The 27,360-nt window shown below is 40.4% G+C and overlaps 1 protein-coding gene across 7 annotated transcripts in view; it reads left to right on the top strand.

Moving 5' to 3' along the window:
• Positions 1-27,360, top strand: part of rnf220a (ring finger protein 220a) — a 152,742-nt gene that overhangs the window by 121,995 nt on the left and 3,387 nt on the right. For 2 of the 7 annotated variants that reach the window (XM_067473889.1, XM_067473891.1), the window contains 10 exons: positions 906-1,001; positions 4,264-4,306; positions 6,411-6,535; positions 7,649-7,778; positions 14,245-14,437; positions 14,550-14,605; positions 14,691-14,802; positions 22,352-22,463; positions 25,710-25,904; positions 26,323-26,397. In XM_067473889.1, coding sequence (XP_067329990.1) covers positions 906-1,001; positions 4,264-4,306; positions 6,411-6,535; positions 7,649-7,778; positions 14,245-14,437; positions 14,550-14,605; positions 14,691-14,802; positions 22,352-22,463; positions 25,710-25,904; positions 26,323-26,397 — 1,137 coding nt within the window. The other 5 variants (XM_067473892.1, XM_067473894.1, XM_067473890.1 and 2 more) reach the window with 4 other exon arrangements.

Raw genomic sequence — 27,360 nt, 5'->3', positions numbered from 1 at the left:
TCTCATTCTTCCCTAACTCTTCTTAACATCCCATAAACATTAACTTTAATCAGTGGAAGGGATTTTATAGACAAAGTCAGGCATTTTACAGTCATCATCAATGACATGTCGCTCTCAGCATCTGTGGCAATAACACTGTATTTCTCCAAGGGTAAAGATTCCCCTCTCCTTGTTTTTTGGGGGGGTTTTGTTTGCTTCTATGAGAGACTTTTGTTTTAAGACAGAAATAAAGTTTACATTTCAGGAATAAGAAAATATCCCTTTTTAATATTTGTAAACTACACGGTTAAAGAAGTAATTTCCTTTCATTTTGTTACATTTTTTTCCAGCACCTGTCTGTCTGATCATTTTTTTAAAAATTAGCACTCACACATCAAGTGTTGTTTCAGCCATCTTTTACTTTTCGGGTGCTTTCATCTCTTGCTGTTCAAATGACAAGTTTAGCTCGTTACACATGAACTAAGTTGTTTTTCCTTTTCTTTTGAACTGTCACTTCTTTTTCCAATGCTCACACATTGACTGACATGTCAAATCCGGTCTTCAGGTCTTAGATCTTCTTCATCTTTCAGCAACAGCAGCAACACTACATTTTTCTTCAGCGCTTCTGATTCCTGCAACTGTCCATGCATAATTACCTGCATGTGCATGAAGCACTTACACTGTAACTGCTATTTTAACTTCTTTCATTACTCATGTTTTGATTTCCTCAACTTGTGTGTCAACAGTCAGTATATGCCTCCTTCTACCAAATGTAGCTTTTTACAATTTGGTTTGTCTGCAATAACCTGAAAAGCCAAAGGTTAGGGCCCCATTCAAATAATCACATTATCAAACCAAGTGAAGTACCATTCTGCTCATGTTTATTGATGATTCCCATTTTTTACTTTCTCTTCCTCCTTCTGTAGTCGATGCTGTTGTCGGTGCACATCAAGCGTGAGGGAGAGTCTCCCGTGGTTTCTCCTCTGTCCTCTGAAGACGCCCACCATTCTGACAGATACCAGGTCACACACACGTGCACATACACACACACACACGCAAACATTTTTTGCATTAAGATCAATGATGCCATCTGAATTGTTACAGCTGAATTTTCTTTTTTATAATTTTCCACTGTTTAACTTAGTTCGCAATGAGTAAAATACCTTCCGTCACAGAGCAATAAAGCATAGTGTGTTAATGCAAACTGTTCGGTGGCCTCTTATCAGTTTTTATCAGCCCATACATACTGCATGTCTAAGTAGGTCCCTGCTCTCCCAGCCAGTATGCACAATTAGGTTGTTATCATGTGGAAGGTTTGTTGTTATGGATCCAACTACCAAAAATTCAGGTACAAAAACTTCAAGATAAAGGCTAGGAAGACAGTTAGGGTTAGGGAAACCTGGTTTAACAACATTGACATTGTAGACTGTTGATTTAAAACAGAAAACTTTGCCAAAGTTCCCCCTTCCCTTTGTTGATGTTTGTGGCCTACTGAACCATAACTATAGTCATGAAACTGACTCGTAACTGAACGGTGAATGGCGTGATACAACATGGTCAAGTCAAGTCAAGTCAAGTGGCTTTTATTGTCATTTCTACTATACACAGTGGTACACAGTACACAGTAGAAACGAGATAACGTTCCTCCAAGAACCAAGGTGCTACAAACAACACAAGCTATAGTAAAGTGAATGGTGTACATTTACTGATGATAGGAAGAGACCGGAAAAACTACCATCGATCATTACTATAGAATGCACATTTACACTTGTCAAGTACTACTGTGCCGCCAATCAAACGTGAGAATTCTCAGTAAATCAAACACAGAAATTCCATATAGCTCACTAAAACCATGTCTGAAACTCTTCAGCCTTTATATTAAGGTAGTATGTGTTCCTTTTGCATGTATTGCATTCATTCATAAGGACTAAATGACTTGAAACAACAATTATTTTGCTAAAAAACAATGAAGCAAGCATTGTTTTACTTTTGACCTCCTCAATTGTACTTACATTTAACAAATGTCAAAAAAAATAGAAATGGAAATGTAATTGCCATATTAAAAGTGTAGGAATTATAGGACTTGATTGCTGAATCAAATTCTGAATTTTCTTAATTATAGCATGTGTAAAGCAGTTCAGGAGAGAATGATGGTAGATTTAGGTTTTATACCCTTTCAGCAGTTAAGTTCCACAAGAGGCCAATTTTCCTTTAAACCTCCAGTGTCTCTAAAAGAAACCCTGACTGCTTTTATCTCTTAAATTCATCAAAGTTTGTTCAAGTAATTCCTGTGGCCATGATGTATTTGTGGGTTAAGTGGGTTTAGCCCCTCACACCATAAAATAAGAACTATTAAGTCCATGCAAACGTTACATCCGTACGTTACAGATGACCCAGCTCATAAAGACCTTATAGCAATAAAGTAGATTTTCTCATTAAGTGAAACTGCTGAAATCACCTTATCTTAAACAAATGATTAAGTCAATGGTGACTTTTTTTACCACCCTGAAAATGAAGCATAATGACAGAGTTTGCCACCTCCCCTCTGCCTGTCCGTCAGTCTCAGTGTTCTTCTCCTCGCTACCTCTTCTCATCATTTAAAAACCTGAGTGACCCACAGTCATTTAGTTAGTGTATCATAATGATACAGAGGTAGCAGTGATGCACAGCAAGTGGGCCTATAACTTAAGTGCTGGTGACAAGGGGAGAGAGGGAAGTGGAGGGTGGAACAGAAGAAGGAAGCCTGGGTGCTTGAGGGCTTTAACTGAAGGACGATGAGCCAGTGGTGACAGGACTGAACTGCTGCCTTCTCCTGGTAGCTGTGTCAAAGACAGGGCAGCTGTAAGTGCGCCTGGAGATGCTTCAGTCAGCACAGAGCAGAAGACATTCAGATTTGAATTTCAGTAAACCTGAGGCATACATTCTGCAGGTGATAATGTGTCCTCACTTTATTTATATCATAATACTGTACCCCAGGCATTTTACATTACACAAGACCCCAAATCCACCAACTTCTCAAATACTGTGCAGTTTTGAGGCGTTTTACATTTTATACTACACTACATTCCCAAGGGAAATACTGTGCTTTGTACTCTTTTAGCATCCACAGGGGATCCAACTTCTGGTCTTAACTATTGAACTGTACTTAAAAGTACCTTAGCTAGTTTCAGCAGCAGGAAGCTATTTATGCATTGATACATCAGGGTCATAAAATGCCACTTATAATAAAGTATTAGTCACAAATCTAATGTATCTATATCTATCTATATATATCTATCTATATATATCTATCTATATCTATATCTATCTATCTATCTATCTATCTATCTATCTATCTATATATATATATATATATATATATATATATATATATATATATATATATATATATATATATATATATATATATATATATATAATTTGAATTTATGTAAGAAATAAAACAACCTGTATACACACCATTAACATTTGCATACTAAAGAGTTAGGTTAGAATATTTGAACACCTACAAAATGTAATCTAAAACATTTGCTCCAGACCTTAGGACTTAAAAAGTTAGGACTAAAAAGCTACACGAATCTTTTTAGTCCTTACTGTTTAGACACCAATAGAAAACTGCAAGCTTTACTTGAGCGAAGGGTTGATATTTATTATTGTAGTTTTTCTCTTCTTTTTTATTTTGTTATTATAATATAGAACAAACAGTTAGAGTATTTGTACAATAATTGTATTTGTGGTAGGCCAAACTATACTGTGTACATACAGGCTTTAGTGTGTATGCAGAACACCATTCATGTAAAAAAAAAACACACTAATTGCTGCCCCCTGGTGGCCGACGTTCGAAGAACAACAAGTGACGTTACCTCATATCCGTCTCCAGTGCGTCACGTGATCACAACAAGCCAACATGGCGGCTTTCAGGACCGTTCTTTGCTCAAACAGGCGCCACTTTCAATCCCTTTCCATCAGGATTAAATTATAGACAAAGGCCTTGGATTGCAGTGATGGATAGAGCCTGGAAATACACTAGAATAGTCTACAACAATTAGTTTTAGCGGCCGTACAAGAAACTGTGACAGAAAGCTGACAGTCATGGATGAGGGGGAAAACAAGAGAGAAGTAGGTTTTGTTGATTACAGAACCTCAGTGTCGGTAGACAATCCTTCAGCATCCAAAGTAATCTCATTTTTAAAACTTACATGATCTGTACATGAAAATAGTTTACAGTTTTTCTTTAATGTCTAATGTATATTTCCTCCCTCTTTTTTCCCCCTGTTCATGCAGACATTTTTACGAGTTCGGGCAAACAGGCAAACAAGATTGAATGGTATGTACACTTATCGTCTCATCTCCTGAATGATGTTTAATATTGCTTATTAATAATCATATGCCTTTCAGGAGCTAGTTTTATTTAGGTGCATGTATGAATAGACTATTGATGTAATTGGTCTTGTTTTTGATTATTTCTGAGAGAATAAACTAAATGTAAGAAGTTATCACACATACACAAGACTTTTAAAGAGAAAAAGGTTTTATAGTGGTAACTTATATAAAATATATATTTTACGTATGTCCAGCACTCAAACATAATATTAATACAAAAATGAGGTATAAACTGAAAATAAATGACACTCCATTATATGAAGTTGTGGTTCTAATGTTTTGGCCAGCTTGTTTGAAATGGAGGGAGTCCAAAACACTCTGCACTCCAGTACGACTCCACCCACTATGACCATAATAAAAACATCCATACTATTACTGATACACATTATTTTAAATGCAAATATACAGACATTTGTCATTTGCAGCCACCACTTTGTTTAGATTTGACAAAAGAAGTATAACTTAGGAAGCAGAAAACAGTTTTAACACATTTGTCACTGTGAGAATTCTGTAAATAGCAGGAATATTAAACACTTTTTATTAAACACATATTTAAGCTCTATGACTCAAAAATGAGGCACACACTAAATGAAGTTTGTGTTTGAGGTTTTGAATATTTCCACATATTTTTAAATGCAGTTATTGGTCACTTGACTTCTCCAAAGCCTTAATGAAGCCACATTTACATGTCACAGGAGGAGAACAGTAAATGGTACAGCTGACAGCTGAGTTGCTGCACTTGCGGCAGGGAAACTTAAAGACAACAGAGCCATAGTTAATAATTCTAATAGCAGTTAAACCTTTTCTTTCTTTTAATTCTGGAAAAAGAAAATATCTGAAATTATTATGAAATTATTTAGTTGTATTAAAAGAAATTTCTTTCCTTATGTGATATATACCTGTACACACATTGTTTTAGCCTACATTAGTCGATTAGGACCACTTGGTGACTGTAAATCATCTCACATTTTTGTTAGTTTTAGCAACTTGTCTCTGTCGCTCTTCCCTGTCTGGAACCCTATTTACTTTTAGCCAAAGGTCCGGCCCTTAAATGTGTTGCAGTCTTCAGCCTGGTGGTTTTTTAAGGCATGCCACCAGGAAGTTTGTATTTTCAGTTCGCATGTGTAAATCTTCCTTGATTACCCTGGAGGGCTTAGTTTGCTCTACAATTAGATGCTCTTAAGTGGCCTATTCCAGTTGAATTCCAATGAGAATTTCCATGGTGTCAAGCAAGAAAAACTAAATACCTTTTGATGTATTTGTAACAGCCGACTCTCATCACATTGGCTCTTGTCTTTGTTACTGGACACTGATAGCTTCCTGTTTCTTTCTTTGAGCCTGTGTCTAGAGCCCCCCCCCTGGAGATCACTACCTGACCTAATTAGCAGCCCTTTCCCTTCTCTATTAAACAATGCTGCCCTCGATTAGCATCGGGAGAATTGGCAAGGAGTGGAAGCTGTTTCTTCCTTTAGAACCTTCTATTCTCACTCCCTCCATTTTCTTCCCCTGCGATTATGGCATGTTGCCTTATGCCCTCCTCCTCCTCTCCCTCCATCCCTCCCTCGCGATGGTCCCTTTTGGCCTCTTCTGCTTTCCCAGCCAGTTCAAAATTAATGTCCCCACGCGCCATTTGCAGTTAAGAAAAAACGACAGAGACTGGGGGCGCAATGACGGCTGTTCTGCTCTGTTAAATTTCTAATTAAATGTGTGTGTGTGAGAGAGAGAGATGGGGGAGCTCTGACAGGAGGAAAGGAGGAAGAAGCAGAGGGAGAGGAGTGTCATGGATGTAGAGAATGGAAAGTGGGATGAGATTGTCACGTCTGACTTTTGTCATGTATTTCTCAACACATTTCAGCAGGAGCCACATTTAGTCAGCTTAGCTATTATATGCTTTTAGGCTAGACATAAATATGGTTATATGTATTTATGTTTTTTTTATTTTTATTTATTCTGGGTTGCCTAGAGAAAACATTTATGACCATAAAATGTTTAAGTCAATTGACATTAAAAATCGTGTTTGTCTCTTTGAATGTCTTCCTTGTTTCCAGCCCGTATAGGGAAGATGAAGAGGAGGAAACCAGAGGAGGGGGGACAGGTATGTCCGCTGTGCAGCACCCCACTGGCTGGGAGCGAGGAGGAGATGAGTAGACATGTGGAACAATGCCTGATCCAGGTAGTACAAACAAGGTTCCTGAACTGTGCCTACCGTCAGTCGGACAGCCTATCAACTCTTCTCTTCCTGTAGATGCTGTCCCTATTCTACTATAGTTCCCAACCTGTAGTTTCTCTAGATATCTGCTTCTTTACATCTTTGACATAGCAGATCTGCTTTCACCTCATATGAGTAACTGACTAACTGAACCAATAAGAAAGGGGGGAGGGGCTACATATTTTTACTTAACACACATAATTTGAGTACTGAAAACAAAAACTAAATATTCAACTGCCTTACATGAAGTTGAATCCAGGGCATAGTTTATGTAGAATCTCAAAATTGTAAGTCTTTTTACAGCTGTTTTAATTAATTAATTGCAGCTTTCACAAAATGTGTACAGCTTTCCCATATGATGGGGCTTCATCATATTTAATGACATTTAGCTCCTTTATCAGCATCACAGCTGTGATTAAGGAACATTCGTACTTGTCTAGCAGTAGATGCAGTCCAAACAGAAAAAATATTTCTGGTCACCCTTATGGCTGTAGTTGGTTACCACTTCAATTTGAATCGGCTTCCAATTTCCTGTAGATACTGAGCGGATATCAGTTAACACATTTCATCATTACTAATCAGCATTCCCCACTGTACATTACTCTAGCTAAGGACACTAATACCTGTTAACCACTAGCAGAACTGTACAACACCTTGTGAGCGTGTGCTTTTGTGATTCCAGTGTTAAGTGCACAGTGTTTTCCACACATGCGCTTTATTTAATTTAACATGTTTTCAGTGGCTGCGCACACTGCTCAACTCTACATTCTGACAAACAGGCAAGAAACAACACTCCTGTTTGTTCCAAAAATTGTGTACTGACTGTCTTTGTAGTCCCAAAAACTCTCAAAACAGAGTGAGACCTCTTGTCTAGTAAATTCATCAGCTGATCTTGATCAGTTTCAGAATCTCTGTTAAATTCTTCATATCATGACAGTTAATTAAATTATAGGTCTGAGAACCTTCTAACTTGGCTAAGTTTCACCACAACACGGTTTTTACATTCATGCATGCATCATGTTAGTTTTTTATGTTAGTTTGGACTAACATGTGGAACTGTGTGTCTTTGTGTGTCAGCGTGAGGGTGCATTGTGCGACGATGACTCTGCTGACATGGATGCGGAGAACGGGCGGGGCTTTGAGGAGTACGAGTGGGCGGGGCAGAAGAGGATTAGAGCTACGGCTTTGCTGGAAGGAGGCTTCAGAGGTACAATCACACACACACCCTTCATTTCATACACACAATGCTGGTTCTGTCCAGGTGTAGGTTGTCCTCTTTGTCCTGTGTGATGAGGTAGATGTCTAGTCAGGTGCTGGTTAGATGACTGACTTTCCTGACCTGTCTGTGGTTGTGTCCAGTCACAGCAGTGTGCAAGGTGTAGCTCATGTCTGTTTGTCCTCTCTTTCTGCCTTCATTTATCCTCTGCTCACCTGTCATTTCCTCTTCCCGTCCAGTCTGAGCAGTGTCAGTTCTCTGAGATCGGTGTTGAATGTAACCAGGGAGCTCTAAAGGTGCCGCTGGTCTGGTGGCAGCATGGCTTGGCCCGAGGTCAGTCCTGCTCAGCGCTACACAGCCCTTTTAGCAAAGGGAAGGAAAACACATTTAGCTGGGCAATTGACCCACTGGTCACCACTGTTGGTGTGTGTGTATGTGTTCGCACGTGCTCAGAAATGCAATTATAGAAGTGGATGGGAGAGCTGGCCACTGGGGAGCATAGCAGCTGCTCTGTGACACACCACCTACAATGCACCATGTTAGCTTTCTGCTACCATCTTTCTTTGGTCTTTTCCCGTTCATTTATCAAAATTATATCACCCCCTTCTAAATGTTTAATATAAATTAAGTTAATCAAAAAGGATTTGTATCTGCTACTTCATACTTTGCCTTTAGTAAGTAAAGCTTTAGTTTGTATATGACCTGATCTAAACCAGTTAGCTTTCGAGGTTCACAGTATTTAGATTTTGACAGATGTTTTTATTGATCAGATAAAATCTAAATAACCAACTAATGTCAATTCTATATACAAGAATGCATTTATAATTTTCTCAAGGATAACGATGTGCAACATAACACATGTACGTGCACCCGTTTTATACCTGCAGTTAGTTAGTAACACTGCTTTGAAATCATATTTATTTCAAAGCAGAAATTTTAAAGCAGTTTTTATTCTAAAAACAGATCTTTAAATTAAAATTATGTCATCCTCTTTGCTTGACTGTGGCCTCCCATAGTGGCCTTAGTTGTTTTAAAGTGTAAAACACGGAGAAAGAAATATTTAGGCAGACCACTAAGCAGTGCACAGAGGGAGGTAAAGAGTTATTGTCATCACTTAAGAGGCACTTTCAAACTCCCCTGGCTGAGCCTCTACTTTCAGGTGTCCCTTTCCCTGCTCGCCACCTCCTCTCTTTGATCGATCCATTGTTAAACACACACATGCTGAGCCTCACCTGCCTCCATCTCGTCTTTCCTCACTTCCTCCCCCCTTCTGTAAGGGAGCCAGAGAGATGCTGGTGGGGGTGGGAGGTGGCTCCTTCCATCCACTCATCTCTCCTTCACGTCGTTAAGCAAGCAGACACAGGACCCTTCTGCTGCGCTCTAATAGGGCAGCTTGAGATGTGACACAGATAACTGAGGTGGCCCGGGGAGAGCAACTTGAAACACACAAACGCACACACACACACTCACACTCACTCAACAGAAGGCTCAGAAGGTGGATTTCGTCTTGAAAGCTCCTCAGCGCTTCTAACACATGCTGCTGAATCCAGCAGGCTCTTGAGAGCCAGTGGTCGGCCAGACGATATAGAGTTGTTGCAGGGGGTCTCCACAGCTGGCGAGATGAAGGGAGGGCCTATCCCTCTGTGAAGTGCCACCATCTTTTCCCTCCCTTTGAGACTGCAGGGAAGAAAGAGAGAAGGAACGGGCTCCTTTAGAGGGAGAGGAGAGGGAGGGAGAGAAAAATCGAACAAGATCAGTTTATGATTCAACTCTGTGTGAGTGAAGACTTCCCTGTGTCTCGTACCGGCTTAGCCAGGTTGAAAGGACCCACACAGCACAGACAGAGAGCTTTTTTTTATCTGTCTGTCTGTTTTAGTCTGTGTGTTATTAGCTAAAAAGTTACTAGGTTTTATTTTGTAACTTTGCAAGATATATTACAAAGTTTGTAAAAGAGTTTTATGTGTTGGTGACAGGACTGGATGTCCTTTGAATATAATACCAGTGCTAGTTTGAGATCTGAGTTTTAGCCCTGGTAACAAATGATGGCCTGTGTTAGCATAAAACAAAGCAGAGCTTTTGTGGAATTAGTAGTCATCTTCAAGTTATGAACATTATATTTAAACTAATATGACACAATTATGTGTTTTCTTTTGTTTGTTTGTTTGTTTTTGTCCATACTAAATACAACCTGGGCCAATGATATCAACAAAAGTGAACTAGAGTCAGGAATAAGCAATGGAACAAAACTGACTGTGTGTCAGAACTGTTTTGACTTATGCCCATAATATAACTTGAACACTTACAGTTTTTTATTTATAAGATACATCTGTTAATGTGAACCGTACCTTACAACAACGGGGCTCATTGAGGGGCTGATTAGGACTCCTTAAGATTAAACTCCAATGTTCCCATTTGCCTTTTTCAAACTTACTTTAGCTTTCTATATATAACAACATCGCGAAGCTTGAAAACACAATTTGTAATTGAAGTTTGGAACAAGGTCTGTGAGTAAAGCCACAGTGATGGATGGAAAGGCAGAAAAGGAAGCAGACACACAGATCCTGAGGTTTGATATGGGGCCATCCTGAGAGAGCGCGGAGGAGAAGAGGGGGATTATTGCAGGTTGCAGTGGCCCAGAAGGATTGAGACGAGGAGAAATCTCTGCTTTGTAAATGGACTTCAAAGATGGCCGTCAAAGGTCTTTGTGTCTGTGTCCATCTTCCCATCTCTCTTCTCTCTCTGACCTGTAAATGGCAGAAAGATAGCACAATGACCTTTGACACCCCTCATCTCTGCTTTTCAGGGGGTTGTGATAATTGCTATGGTAACAGGATGTTGCCGAGGTCGGTCGATTGGTTGATCCGGTCTGTCAGTCAGCCTGATGAGTTGTTTGATCTTGCCTGCCTCCAAAGATCTGTACTTGTAGTGTCATTGTAGTGACATGTATGTAAATTGGGTGTCTCCTGTGTGGCTGTCATGAAGCATGTAAGACGGAGGGTAAAATGTGCAGTTAGTGTGTTAAGAGTCAACAATATTGAGGAGATACACGAGGTGTGTCATGTAAGAGGAGGCATGTGTACCTATTTATCTCATCCTATCTACGTAAAAAGAAGGGAAAGAGTTCATCAAGAGGGAGAGGTTCAGGAGAGGGAAACCATGAGAGAAGCAGATCAATAAAGGATAGTGGAGAATTAGTTTATATAAATTGTCGGAAAAAAGCATGGAAACGTGAGTTAATAGTAAAAAGAGGATAGGTGGGAGGAATGTGAAAATAAAGGTGATAATGCAAAAAGGAAGGATTAAAAAGGAACGGAGGAATGAAGTAAAAGGTGACGAAAAAGAAGAGGGAGGGGGTGGGGTGGGTGCATAATGTGAGTGAAAGGCAGTTAGAGTGGGGCTGACCTTTCCTTGGCCAGATTAGATTGGCCTGCCAAGACTGCTTAGAGGGACAGATAGGAGCACTGGGAACACACACACAGAGCAAACAGGCCACACATACACTCAGAGTGAACACACCCCAGACATGTACAGGGTGTATACACACAAATCAGACCCTGTGAAATGGAGTTCTGAAGGAGCTACACATCTGTACCAATACAGTAAGAAAACACATCATCAGCCATGTAAACATTTAAAACGTCTAAAAGTGTGGGTTCACTTTATACTGTAGTAAAGCTGCAACCAATGGCTGTTCCCAGTACTTTTTTAAAAGTATTATTCACAGTTTCCCAAGCCTACAAGACTGCTGTCTTGCCAATATCTTATCTGAAATCAAAGTTCTTTAGGTTACTGTGATATACAGAAAAGAAAGGAAATCATTAAATATATACTTGAGAAGATACAACATACCATTGTTATTTAATGAATCACCTTACTTTACATAGTGCTTGCACTGGTTACACTTTGTGGAACCAGAAAACTAGTAGTTGTGGTATGTGGTTTGATCAGTTAATCAAATTTTGTACAAGCCATTGTTGCAACCACACTCCAGAACAGACTCGCACATGAGTGAATTAGTGGTTTAGAGTTGAAGTGTTGTGGTTTACTTCATCCACTGAGTCGCTTATGATACAAAGCTGATGGATGAGGAGTGTGGTGACATCTAGAGCTCAGCATTTACTTTCTCTGTCTTGGCTGACCCTGGGGCCTTGTGGATAAAATGCATCAAACCACTCCCGTAAGAACGGAACGCATTTAGGAACTTCATTTATGAATAAACCAATTTCCTCAAAATGGGATTTAAGAAAATGTAGGGGGGACACAGCTCTGTAATATTGTATGTTTAAGCCTAAAGCTGAACAAGATCTCTGATTAGATAAATGGGGAGAAACCCCAACCCTGAAACACACTAATGTGACATGTTTGTTTCCTGCCATGTCCTGAACACCTCAGTAGCTGAGCAGAGCCAGTAGGCTGCTAGATTTACAATGGGCTCCCATTGTTCCCATATGTTCCCCTCTGCTACCGAGGCCAAACAAAAGTTAAAAGGTCCTTTTTATTTGATCACTGAAAACCATGGGCTTAATGGGTAAAATGGTTTAGCATTTCGGGCATGTTTTATCACAGCACCTTTTAGTCGTTCCACCCTCGCTTTCCCCCCACTCCCCGAAATGAATTTTGAATTGCAGTGTTAGGTAGGAATAAGACAGCAGAGTGGAGTCAGACCAACTGCTATACGAAGTTTAGTATCAAGACTGACACACACTGGGACAGGGGGTTAAATAAGATGGCTGTCAACTCTGTCTAGCTTGTACTTGGTCCTGCACACAGTCGTCTCTCTGACACACACACACATACACACACACGCAACACACTAGTCCAGCTGAGAGCTAGTAGAAATTGGGATAGGTGTAAATAAGATGGCTGTCAGGACTGTCACTGGTAGATACACACAGACAGCTTCAGAGTTCTATCTTAAGTAAAACATGAGCACGCACACATTCATGTGCTCAACAAGGGAGGCACACACACACATACACACCTACCTTCCTGCATAGACGTGATGTAAGTGATAGGTAGAAGGACTCTCTGACTCTCTCTCTCTCTCTCTCTCTCTCTCTCTCTCTCTCTCTCTCTCTCTCCCTCTCTTTCTCTCTCTCTCTCTCCTTCTAACACACACACTCACATACACACCTTCAAGGGGTTGGAGAGATGGGGCCTAAGTGACAGAGGGAAAGACAGTCCCAAGCAAACACTAAAGAGATGCCTCTAAGTGATGGACACACACACACAGCCGGCTCTGTGGATAAGTGGAGCTGAAGGGAGCAGTCAGGCAGCGGTAAGGGTTTGTCTGAGCGCTCATCACTGGGTTTATAGAAGTGCCACTCACACATAGTCCTCCACTCTCCCTCTCTCCACCTCTCATGCAAAGATTGATGGGTAAGGTGTCAGTCACCTGGTGTCTAAACGTGGTCTTTCCTCTCACATTCTATCTCTGACCAAATCATCTTGTCTATCTTCAGCTTTTCTAAAAATGTTTAGTTTAGTGTAGGAAAAGTTTAAATAAGCTAAATACTATAGAACATGTTTAAGTGAATTCATCTTTTTTTAAGTTTGATTTGTTTTTAGTTGTTTTATCAAATTACATTTTTACTGGAGCTTTAAAATTAGATACCTGTAAATTCTGACTATGTATGTAGTTGAGACACAGCTGGAAAAATAAAGAAAAAAATATATAAGTTCCGCTAAGTTTTACAGTGTCACCTGAAGCTGTAATTTGCATTTATGTCATATTGGTATGCGCATTTATTTTTTAGCACCAGTTGAAGCAATCCTTGTGATATTCACTTAAGTAGCCAGGTTACAGTCTGAATTTTTAAAATTCAGACAGTTCCACTGCGTGTTCCCTCTTCGTTGTATGCTTGCCTTGCACACTATAGTTCTCATTTCATTCACCTATTTACTAAGCTTTTTTGCTTTTACTCTCCTCTGCACTGTCACTGCGACATGAACATACACACACACATACACACACACAAAGTGAGAAAGCAGCATTTTCTTTCAATATCAGTTAAAATCTGTGAGCCATGCTTACAGAAAAAGTCAGAGTTAGAGGAGAGGAAAGGAGGCTGCTTATGAGCTCCATCTGGTCAGTTATTTAATGTTACCATGTTTCCTAATTGCATATAAACTAAGTCATTAAGTACATGCGTTACCTACTTTTTCCCAGCAACATTGTTCATAATTGCATAATTGAGCTTTAAAGAGAAGTCATGAGGCCTGTAATTGGGTTAGGATACTGCCATTTAAGGTTAAAACATGTATTTTGTGTCCATTCTGTTTGAAGTATCAGGGAGCACTAGGCGGTGTCTAGGTTGGACTCTTCATGTCAGAAGCACTGGCGACACACAGTACTTTTGGCTTGGAAGAGCTCAGACTGGCTTTTAGAAATGTTTACCGATTCCTTAGTGTTGTTATTTGTTTGTAAGGCTCTGCATTGTCCTTATTGTGTTCACAGCATCAGGTTTTGCCACGTGTAGTATCAAGGAAAGTGCGGCAGACAGCGATGCTGACCTGGATGTGGACGGAGATGATACCTTGGAGTACGGCAAAGCCCAGTATACTGAGGCCGATATCATCCCCTGCTCTGGAGCTGGAGAGGACCAGGGAGAGGCCAGGGAAAGAGAGGCACTACGAGGAGCCGTGCTTAAGTATGAAACAAATTACCTGTGAATGTAGCTTGATATTTAACCACAGCATTGTTATATGTACATATGTGTCTGTAAGATCTCGTTCATATCAGTATTTGTGTCTCTGTTGTAGTGGTGGAATGCCCTCTAACAGAATAACGCCTGAGTTCTCCAAATGGGCCAGTGATGGTAAGTCTCCTCTAAGTTCTTTGCAAATCTTAGAGCTTGTAGTTGGACAAGTCTTATTAAAAAAGTCGCATTTACAAATCTACAGAAATGCCTTCAACGAGCAACGGAGAGAGCAGCAAGACAGACCCCAGCACTCCTTCATCCTCCTCCTCTTCCTCCTGTGCCCCGCGCACTTGTAAAAACAGCGAGATCGAAAAGTAGGTTACACAGAACTATGCACACACACACTTTATGATCTAGTTTTAAAAGGTGGGATAGAAAATTACTGTCATTGCAGCATCAGATAGATAACACACAGTGATTCAATGACTTTCTGATGAGTTTTCTTACTTGCAGGAGAGTTGACTGGTAGAGGGTCATAAATGATGCATTTTGTGTGGACTCTTGTTTTTCCTCAGAGTGTGTGTGACAGGGAGGGTCTCTCCACATATTGATTTTCTCTGCAGTTGTGTTCTCTCACAGCACAGAGCTGCCTTGGAATCATTAATGGAGACACAGACACAAACAGAAGATAGACACATACACACACAAAGTGTCTCGGCAGCAGTGTGAAGACACATGCTGGTCTTTGTTAACACTGGTGTATGATAATAAGATGTTTTATGATTGTTTACAAGCAGAAGATGGAACATCACAACACAAAATTCATACTGGCAGCCCTGAGATTTTAGATGATTGAATAGTTTGATTGAATGAAGTTTTTTTTAAGGGGATAATATTTTTACTAACATAGTGCAAACTTTCACAGAATTAATAAACATATACATGTTAACACACACACACATATATTAACCTTCATTATGTGTACCTGTGTGTTTCATACAGGTACACTTGACCCAGCTTTATCTATTAGAAGAACCTCTGTGTGAAAGGCCAGAGTTCTGTAATTCCTTCATTTCCATCTGCTCATCCATATTCTGCCACAAGTAAACAATCTCAGGCACACACACAAACACACACACACCTCATCCCCAGCATGGGCAATAGAGGTCAGCTCATTGCAATCGTGAGAGAGAAACGTCAGCAAAGAGAAAGAGGGATTTGGTTGATTGGTTGCTTCTGCATGTCTAGCATATTCTCTTGTCCTTTTGCCCTGTGCGATTACTTACACACACAAACACAGAAAACCGCTGTCAGTGTTCTGCTGTCTGCTTGTGACCTTCCATCCCTAACCCCTATTTCTTTAAGTGATTTTCTTAGTCCACCTGACGTGCATTTTAGAATACCCCTTAAAAATCCTCACTCTCATCACATTTGTTTAACCTTTCCCACTTCATTTCTCCCTTCCACCCGAAAGTGAAAGTGTTCATATCTGGGTTTTTCCTGTCACTGAATACCTGAGTTGAAGGCCACATTGTCTGCTAGGAAGTAAACTAATGACAGAATTTAGTTATGGGAAGTTTACAATGGAGACATTTTAAAGTAATTGAAACTTGCATGTTCATAGCTTTATGTAATATGCTTTCTTTAAATAAAGGAATGGACACAAAAAAAGCGATAACTTGTAAATAAGCAGAGCAGCTTGAAGTATGACCAGAACTGTTCCTGCTGATCAACGGGGTGCATTCGATAAGTTGCCATGTTATTATCCACATTTGAGTTTATGTGTTTGTGTTTAACAGAAAACCACAGGTGCCCTCTTCTTAGTGCTTCCTTTGCACATCAGCATTTGTGCACAGATGTTCTATCTAGATTTAAGATTAAGTCGGCCACAAAAGAACAGACAAAAGCTTCTTTCCACAAAGCCAGCTGAGGGCCGGTTTGGAGTCCGTGCACGTAGATTTGGCACTTGTTTTTACGCTGAATGCCCTTCCTGCCGCAACCCTCCAATTTAACTGAGCCCACCAGTTGTGGGGGGATTCGATCACTACCTTTTGCATCCCAGCTCAATGCTCTACCCATTGAGCCACCAGTCCCCCAACGCCTTACATACAGTGTTCTAAAAAATCACTGTGGAGACATGGTCAATAGATGCACATAAATAAATCATATATGGGATGCACCAGTCCAATCCACCTGTATCCATGCCAATACTACTTTTTGAGCACATGGTTAATCATATTACTTGTGTAAAATAGTAGATTGCTGTTGCCAACTGAGGTTTTTTCCTCTCTGCCACAAGCTATAAATCAATTCAGATTAATGATGGTACTGGGAATACTTTCTGGAAATAAGATACATCTGTATATTTTACTGGGAATCCCTTCTGCTGTAAATCTTATTGTGCGACGTTTCAACTAAAGATCATCAGGAACCACCTTGTACAGACAATCCGGTATTATGACTTTCATTTGGTCCAAATGAAGCTGTTTGTGTTGCAACGTTGATGTTTCAGCTCAGGCCTTAGTAGCCACCTGGAGCAGAACATGCCTTAATCTAAGTTTCCATTTAAAGGGAGCCAACTAGATGGTGAATGATTACATTGGAACAAGCAGTCACCTGCCTCCTGGAACAATTCCCTGCCTCACTCCTCTCCACTTGCTATAAATGCACGTATTTGTGGAGCTTCCATGCCCCTCTGTCCCCAAATGAAAATGAGATTTGTCTCCTTTCGTTACATTGATACATTGTCTGTGTGTGTGTGGGTGTCTTTGCACAGGGCACCGTTGGTGAATCTCTCTCTCTCTCTCTCTCTCTCTCTCTCTCTCTCTCTCTCTCTCTCTCTCTCTCTCTCTCTCTCTCTCTCTGTCTCTCTCTTGCTTGCTCGCTCACTCTGATCCCAGATGGGTAATGATCTGGTCGCCTCCTGGGGCATCCTCGTTCCCCTGCTCATTCCCCTGCAAGATAAATGAGCTCTCTCTTTCTCTCACACACACACACACACACACACACGAGCATACATACATATACACGTACAATGCCTCAGACACTCTTTCCCTTCAAGATAAATGGCCCCTCCAATGCCGCCAATGCGATTGCTGCCAAATTTGGTGCTCCAGCTGGAACAATGCGGGGAGATTTCCATGTGGTTTCTGCAAATAATTGAATCTGTCCTCAATTTGGAAGTGATGAAACTAGATTTCTACCCCCTCTCCCTCCACACACATACACACACACATTTGCTGCCCAATCTCTGCCTTCTCCTCTTTTCTTCTTTTTATTGTTCTGTCCCTTAGCCACTTTCTCTCTTTTGCTTTCTTTCAGTTTTCCATTTCTCTTTTCTTCCCATCCTGTGTCTCAATTTTTCTCCTGCACTCACAAGATGCCCCCCTCCCCTTTAGCCATCTGAGACTAGACACACACATACACACATATAGGGCTGAGGCAGGGGAAATCAATAGTGACTTAAATGTTTTATCATGGTGTGTCAGTGTAGTTAAGGCCTCGGTTAACAGGGAGCAGCAGAGAACGATTCTCTAAAGGGATTTACCACTGCCATTTTACAAAGCACATACGTGTGGGAGATTTATTTCCCTACATAGTGGATAAAATGTTTGCTGGAATGTAGTGCCAAAAAGTTTTTTTTAATTAATTGTGTTGTAATGTTATTTGTTTCTGCTTGTTGTTGAGAGAGAAAGAAGCTGAACAAAGCCAAAATGTAGGAAGACAGTAGATTAAGACACACGGCTGATTGAGATGAATGGGGGAAGTCTTCAGGTACACATACACGCGCGCACACACTAATGAAATGAGAAATAGCCCCACACACGTTGGGGACAGAGCACTGAATAGAGGAGAGGCACGGCTATCTATTTGTCTCTGTCTGGCTTTCTTGCTTTCTTTTTGCCACAGGATTGACAGGTGATAGTGTTCACTATACTTCACTTATATTCCTCCACATACTCATACACACCACCCAAAAAGAACCTCCAAGTCAGTAAGTTGGGGTTGTTACATTCAGCAATGGTAGCTCAGGTTTTATTATGCCAAGGCCTCCAGCTTCTTTTACAACCTGCAAATGTGGTCACCAATGCTCTTAAATACATATGTACTGGAAGTAGACAGAACAATTGGTGTTTGTCTTTGTCAGTGTTAATGTGGGAAAGCTAAGGGGGTGTGCCAAAGGTCATGTGCTTGAAAAAGAAGCACCACACTCTGTACTATTCTTATGCTTTTCAGTTCCAGAAATCCAGCAGAGTTCTAAGTCTAAAGTGAAAATTATAAAATGTTTGTCATGTTTAAATACTTGTTTACCAGGACCAACAGTATTTGGAGCAAGTAGCTTGTAAAAACATTGTGAAGAAATTGTTGTGTCACTAGGGATTTTAAAGGTTTAAAATTTATGAGTAAATTCAGATGCACTAAAATCCTAACACACTGTGTGGTTTGATGATGTTTGGTTTATTACCCCAACTTTTGCAGTAGCCCAAAGCAATCGCCAAAAGTGTTGGAACACCACCGATACCTGCACTTACACCAACTCGCAATCCGGATAAAAAATGAGAGTCTTACATGTGGTTAAAAGTCGTGAATAGAACCTAGAGACTGTTTTGTGCAGGATCGTCTTACATTTTATGTTGTAACCAAAATGTAACTTGTTTCTGTAAGGCTCTGTGACATGTTTGCTAAGTACTTTTCCTGGGTGAGATATATTTTACTATTTTGGCTCTAAAACTGAAAAGGTTAAAAGCCCCTGAGCCACCTTAAATCAGTGACACTTACACAAACAACATGCAGACTGTAAACACAAGGATTTGTACTTGTGCTTCTTGCTGCCTGAGAGGCTGTTTATCTCTGTGTGAGTTGCATTTAGCCCCAGAGAGTTGTCTTTCCCTTTCTTAGCCCTGTTAAATCATCCTGTTCTCCATTTTACCTACATTAAATTTCTGCGGCTCAACCATCACTTTAACATTGCCCTTCACGTCTCTGCCCCACCGTTTAGACACAGTGGCATGTCTTTATAGCACTAGCAAATAAAACATTTTAAATGTTGTTTTTCATAAATCTGCCATGCCAAATGAATATCCATGGTAAAGGAGAAAAACAGAGGCTGGATTGGAGAAAAGGATAATCTTTAAAGAACATTTTTGCATCTCCATTCTTTAACCTGCTTCAGACTAGGAAAGAGAATGCCTCGGGACATTTTTGTGGTCAACTGAGCAACAGAGGGATTTACTGGAGCTCTTAAAAGAAAGAGACAGCCTTTTTTGAGGGACAACCCTATTCAGTCCCGTCCTGCCCAGAGTCCACTGCTGCTTTATAAGATAGCAGGCTAATCAAGGCTAAATGGCTTTTTACAAGCTCAGAACTAATAAGAGACGAGGGTAAAGATGTTTATAGGGCACGGAGTGATGAGTCAGGCTAAGAGTCCCAATAGGTCTTTATGGACAGAGGATGATGATGGAGTTGCAGGGAGGAGCTAAAGTGGGTCAACTTTTCCCAGAGAGCTTATGAAGGAATCAGAACCTTCTGCTAAAGTCTTAAATGCAGGATGCCTTGGTGTTTGGAAAGGATGTCCTTCAACCTGAGGACTTTCAGACTCTGTAATGAAAATCAGTCAACCTTCTGGACTGTTCTGAGCTAGATGAGTCCAGACCACACTTAGTAATTCTGCACTGTGGCTGTTCCTGACATCAAATTTCTCTGTGAATAGCTATGTGAATCTCTACAAGGATCACTTTCTGTTTCATTGTTTAAAGGATAATACCTAAAAAGTTTACATTACACTTTTGTTATTAATGTGTATAAAAATCACCCAGCTCAAAGCAATAAAATACCATATTTAGGGCTGCGGTGATGACTATTTTCATTACTGTCAATTATCTTTTAGAGATATGTAGTTCTGTCGTCATCGTGATTTATGTCTTTCTGCTCGGTTAGTTTAAACAATAGACTTTGGCGAAGTTGGAACCAGGGTGTGGGTAACATTACTTTTTACCTAATTGATAATAAACAATGATAATGCCTTTGAATTTTCTTTTTAGGGACAAAATCGTAATTTCACTAAATTTGTGTCGCTTGTATTGCTGTCACTTATACCTAAACTGGTGGGACTACATTTCAGAAGGCTGGGGGTAGGGCCTTTCTGACAATTTATGCAATCTTGCTATATTTTTAAACCAAGTTAGACTGTAAGATTGGAAGATAATATAGCTCCGTTGATAAGATTGCCAGTTGGCTTCTCTAACACACAGTTCACATAATACTGGAGTGTTTTAGGTTGAAAGTCTGCTGTTGGGCAAGCAAACCAGAAGTGTTTAATTTTAATTCAACCTTCAATTTTAGTTAATGTCCAATTTATTTTAATGAGCTTGTTTGAAGATGAGAATTAAATGAATAAGAGTAAAACAGCTGCTATAGCATACAGCAAAAGATAAATCTACAGAAACCAAGCTCTTTGAAGAAATCTGAGAAAATTATTACTTGTTTCCTTTCCCTCTGCTTATTTAAAATGAAGCAAATGGGGCCATATCCCAGGCCCCACATAGACACAGCCACTTATTGTTGTCCTATGCTGTCACCTTCCTTTCTCTCTGTGCTCTTGTCCTTCCCCATCCAGATCATTACTATGGATTAGTTAGCTATCGGGGTGCAAAATTACCACATCACCATAACACACACACACACACTCACACATTATTGCATCTCAATGAGAAGGAGTGGATGGCCACAGTAAACACCAGCTAACTCATGCTGCCTCGTCTCCCTGCACCAAATCATCAGCATCAGCATCAGCCTTGCGGTCTCTGCATTGACTGTATTGATTTAGTTATGGCTGCTTCATATGCTGTCGCACAGTGTTAAATGCACATTTTCTGTTATCATGGTACACATTCATCAAAAGCTGCTTGTAGGCAGGAAGCAAGGATGGTGGAAGCAGGGAGTTGGAGGAGAGACAGAGTAAAGGGCGCACAAAGAAGAGGAATAAAACACAGAGGCAAGGAAATAAATTGATGGATGTGTGATGTATGGAAACCATGAAGTTATGTGGAGAATGGACATAAGACCAGAAGGGGATAAAAATTGTAAATCCGTGGCAAGATATGGCCGCGTTAAATAGAAAGAAGTCCTAATACTGTGTTGGAGAGACCCAGAGGAACAAAGGTGGGATGCTTTGAAGATCCGTGTTTATTTAGCTGCAGGAAGACTATGCATGAAGTCGGTGAAGAGAACGGTCCATATTTAGACTCTGCCTATGACAGTATTGACATCAACTACCAATTAGTTCGAATACAAAAGATCAACAGACGGTTTTATCAAACTGTAATGTGCTTTAATAACTCAATGCTTGTGTTAGAACTGAAAAGGCCTTTCAAATAAGAGGCGAAACTACTTTTTTTCCTCATTTAAAGAAAATCCTGTTGCCACCAAATAAGCATCTTTTAGACACAAATTATTTATATGTGTCAGTATAAAATAACAACCTAAAGTTTTCAGATGACCTGAAAAACACTGCTGTGTAATTAACTCTTCCCACAGTTATCAACCAGTGGGCGTAACATTTGTGGCTTTAGTTTTGTCGGTGGTAAATAAATGCTCCGCATTTATATAGCGCTTTTCTCCCTGTTGATACTCAAAGCAATTTACACTGCTTCTCATTCATCCATTCGCACTCATAATCTCACACAAACACTCACACACCGATGAGGGGAGCTTGCTATACACAATAGCCTACACTCACTGGGAGCAACTATGTTGGGGTTCAATATCTTGCTCAAGGACACTTCGACACGTAACCAGAGGAGCCGAGGATCGAACCAGCAGCACTTGGATCACAACCCTCCTTCGCCACAGTTGCCCCAAATAATGTGGACTTATATTGTATTATGTCCAAACCAAATAGCTCTTTTTCTCACTTTCTCTCAGGGTAACAGAGGAAGAGTCCACAGCTACCACCATGGAGGCTCTGAAGGCTCGAATCAGAGAGCTAGAGAAGCAGATACTGAGAGGAGACCGATACAAGTGTCTCATTTGTATGGTGAGTTTAACTTTTGATATGAATGTTGTTTTTGCTCACAGCAAGCATAAAATCTAGCTATTGTACCTCTGCCAGAAGATTCTTAACTTGGCATTTCTAAAACTTCATTTAGCTCCATTACAATCCTTCCTGTGGAAGTGTGATTTAACATAATTACCAAGTTAAAACAACTACTGCTCTGACTCTTAACAAGTAATTTACAAATGCACTACTGGTTTTAGTGTCTGTGAGACTGTTACCTTAGCTTACCTCAGAACAAGATGCAATTTCAGCCAAGTTGGTAGATTCTGATGAAAGATTCATACTCACTCTGGGCAAATCTTAAACCCCTTTCAGACGTGCACTGGAATTCTGACATCCTGACTCTGAGGACACCCAACTTAACAAACTGTACAAAATTATACTTTTATTCATTTATTAGAAACAAATTCCTATCTAAAATATATGTGTGTTGCAGAACTATATGCATCTGTGGCTCTTGGATCATGTGTTTTTCTTGCAACAATAACTGAAACTAGACGTTTCCAGTGTTTATCAGCCCTGCACACCAACTTTCTCTTCATAGAACAGCTTTAACAGCTTTGGCTGTCTTGCATGAACTGCCTGCTTCAGATCTTTCCACCAAAACTCCATAGGTTTAGGGTCAGGAATTTTAATTAGCCATTTTCAAATCTCATATTTCTGCTTTAATTATTTTTTGGTAGAATGGCTTTAGTGTTTACAGTCATTACTTTGGATTAAGTACTGGATTAAGTTTCAGGTCATTATTATTATCATTATTATTATTATTATTATTGATATTATTTAAAAATAAAGAATGTAAAACGCCTTCACAAGCATTCTTGCTCAACTGGAAACTGTTCCTATTACATATATTATTCTTCATGCAACAGGCCTGTAAAATATATGTTCTGTGTTATCTAGCTCTGGGTGACACTCGTATGAAATAATGTTTGTGTATTTTGTTGTATGCTTGATATCTGTGCATGTTGGAATTTGTATATTTATTTTCCCTCAGTATCTGGATGTTTAATTAGCTTTTTCACTATTTTAGTGCTGTTGTTGTGTGTGCTGTTATTTCTGCTTTTGCATGGCTTTGCAAGACTGTTATACCTCAGTATGTTGTGTTAATATCATCTTCCTTTATCCTCTTTGAACCCATTAGCTTCATATGACACATAAATAATACCCTCAGGAAAGGCAGGGTTTTAAATCTGCACAGAAGTAGGCACACCAAAATGGGGCGAGCAGTAGTGCGTTTTTAAGTGAAAAGATACTCCCCAACCCATACAGATGATTGATTCGACATGCACAACGATTAATGTGCACCACATGTGGTTCTGTGACAATACCCGGCAGAATTGTCAATATTCGTGTTCATCAGATGCTTGAAATGTGACTGTACCTGCACCCCCATCAGTGTTGGTGCTCCACACTTTGTGTCAAGTACCTGTCATCCTTCAAGCTTGTGGACAGTACAGCGTTGGTATTGTGTGTGTGTATGTGTGTGTTTGAGAAGCAGGTAATTACCGACGCCTGTGCTTCCTAAAGGTCGCTGGGTGCCCAAGGTGACACGAAGTGCAAGGCACGGCGATCGATCACTCACTGCCCTATGGACACACAGCTCTTCTCTGCTCATCTGTCACTGTCCCTCATCTCTCCCTCTCTGTTAGAGACACACACACACACGTAGGAATTCAGAGAAACACAAACTTTTGTACAAACAAAAAGGTCTAACATGTAATCTGTCTCTGCCTTTAAACTGTCGATTTCTGATCAAAAAAACATCAGATTAGTCTCAGTAGTTGCAACATGGACAGAAGCTGAAGATTTCCATTATAGCTCCAACACTTTGATTCATCAGTGACTAAATCATATTAACTTCACTGCTTTTCTAGTCTTTACCTATTTTTTTATATTTTGGAATATTTTTATGGTTCATAACCTGACTATTATCAGGTAGTTGTATGGAAGTGGAAAAGAAGTGTTTGCTTAAGTTATCCATTCCACTTTCCTCGTCTTAAAGTGAGCTCATGGTGTGGTTTGGTCATATCAGTGGAATTCTACCCCCACCTGCTGGTCACTTAAGGAAGTAATATTCAACTTTTGTCTTGTCGAGAATATAAAAAGCAGTTCTGCTATTGCATTTATTCCTGTAATATTTCAAAAAGTGAAACTAGTAATATTAATGGACACTTACGAGATAAAGATTGTAACTGGAACAAAAAGGTATTTGAAATGAAAGCAGTGAAAACACTTAGTGTTGAAATACTTCAATTCATATCTGTAATGTAACCCAGTTATCTGAAAGTAAAACAGCTGATGTAAACAAGTAATCTAAGACAAAGTGTTTGGCTGTTGTCCCCTCCAAAGCAAAGCTTTCAGTGAACATTTTCATTAAAAGACTCACCATGGACAGAAAGTGTTTTATATCAAATGAAGAGAGACCAGCATCTTCTGAGTGTCTGTCCTACATATGGGTCAAATCCAAGTTTTTAAATGTGAAGAAATCTCCGTGGAGTATCTAAAAAAAGGAAATAAAGACTTACCATTCAGCATCATTACAATTAGTTATTTTCTACCAATGCTAAGTAGGTTCTAGTTCTGCCAGTTCTGAGTCAGTTCAGCTCAAAAACCTCTTAAGAAACTGTTTTACACAGCTTTAGTTGCTCTTGTTGGTAACAATAAGCCTACTCCAAGCCACTGACTTAATCACTTCTAGGTTGTCAAACTGCTTTTCCTAGCCAAGGGCCGGTTCTTTGGTTGTTGAAATGTGAAGAACTTGTTTTAGATTAGGCATAGGCTCCGAACTAACCTTTGCTAACTAACTAAATTTTGGTGGTGAATGAGGGCTATGGACACTCATCGTTCCACCTTTAGTGCTTTCCTGTTTGTGTGTTCCAGCAGTGAAAATGGCCCTTCAAAACTTTCCCGTGTCCAACCTTTCACAAATGCGATACTTAAATTCTGAAATGTCATTATATTTGTTTTAAAAGTATAGAAGTATATAAATTGAAAGGTAGCATAGTTGCTTGAGCACCTCAAAGTCGTTTCCAGGCCTTGTTGTTGGCTGACTCGCTGTCATCAGCACACACTGTGACAACTGTGGGTTGCACGTGTGTTCATTGTTGCACTATTTTGTGTGCGTGTGTATGTATGTGCACATTCTCAATAAAAGCTCCGGTCTATGATTAGCTGCCACCTTTCGCCCCCCACTCTCCTTTCCCCACCCCCCTCCTTCCGCAGAGGAAGCCTGCTCTCCAGTCAGGCATGGAGATCAAGAGCCTAGGGGCGTGGCCAGGGCCCCGGCCACTGGCCAATGAGGTCGGAGAGAGGCAGCCTAAGTCCCTCCCCCTCGGTCTGTACTGCCTGTACAGAGGCCTTGTGATTGGTGGCTACGGCAGCGGCATAAAGAGGTTCCTCCCACAGCCCCTACGGAGGGTAAGGCACTCCCTCCCTCCTCTGCTCCCCTTCCTCCCATGCTCCCCTCCACCTCCTCCCTCATTGCTCTGTTCTTTTCAGAAAAGAAATGAGCGCCCATCAGTTTGGGTTCACTCGTGGCTCTCGCCTTCATCTTCTCCCCCCTTCTGCTTGCTTCCCTCCGTTTCTGCTCGTTGCTTGCCCGCTGTCATGTCTGTGCGTGTGTGTGTGTGTGACCTGCAGGTTGCCGGTTCATTGCTCCCCATGCTGCCTTGCTCAGTGGTTCTGTGGCTGCTGGCTGTGTCGTTCTATGGTTAGTGGTTTGATGTCGTTGGTTGGTCAGGGAATGTACAATGTCGTTCTGGTTGTTGTTCAGTGGCTTGTGTGTGTTTACTCTGAATGTGATGTCATGTATTCTTCTTCTCTCTTTTCTTGTTAGGACTCCTACACGATGCCGCTCACCTCAATCCAGTGCTGGCACGTCCATTGTGAAGAATGCTGGCTCAGGACTCTGGTACCTACAAACTCACACACTTGTTAATTTACACACACACACACACACACTCCTCCATGCTGCAAGGCAGCTCCTCATGATACGCAGTTATTTCAGCCTCATCTCATAGTCAGTGAGTTTTTTTCTGGATCTGTGCCCCATAGGAAGGAACTAAAATGAAATATTTCCCAAATGACCCGTTCCTTTACTGCACACACATACACAGACACAAACATACACAGACACACACACACACACACACACACACACACACACACTATCCAGGCAATGCACACACTTCCAGTTTCCAGTAGGGGAAAGCTTAGAAGGAATGGTTCCCAAAAGGCTTGTTGGAATACAGTGGTCAACTCTGACTTCCAATGAGTTCTACATTGTGCCTCAGGCACACACACCACAGTGGTCTTTTTGGTTATTAGTAGTCTAATATATTCAGTAGTGTGTAATTAGCTGGTGCTAATGTGGTAAATGGAGCGCAGAGGGAAACGGTGTTCCCGCTGCTGGGAGGATAAACAGATTCTTGATTGGTTTTCTCTGATTTCTTTGCTGTTATCCCCTCCACAAATTTTTTCAAAAATGTTTTCTCTCACCTCGTTGCACTTTTCCTGTTTCCTATTCACCTTTTCTCCCTGAAGCTTCGTCCCACCTCCAATGGCTCCTGAAGTTCTCAGTTGTGACACAAGCAGAGCAACAGTTACTTACCAGAAGTTCCCCACCATTAGTTTCATTTAATGTAATACACTTGTAGCATGATTACAGCACCAGACACACATGCACATACAGAGTTGAAATTACTAAATGAATAATGACATACAATTAGTAAGCCTCGCAGATTAGACTGATTTACAAATGAAGAATATGTGTTTCACTATTGCCGGAGCAGTTGTAATCTCAGAAGCATCATGGAATATTTGTTAAGGCAGGTCCTGTGCATACAAAATTGTTAAAAATCAAATGATGTTAGGA

The sequence above is a fragment of the Channa argus genome, chromosome 14 (assembly GCF_033026475.1).
Source record: "Channa argus isolate prfri chromosome 14, Channa argus male v1.0, whole genome shotgun sequence".
In the NCBI taxonomy this organism is placed as follows: Eukaryota; Metazoa; Chordata; class Actinopteri; order Anabantiformes; family Channidae; genus Channa; species Channa argus.
Note: the sequence above shows the minus strand (reverse complement) of the source record. Positions and strands in the feature narration are given on the sequence as shown.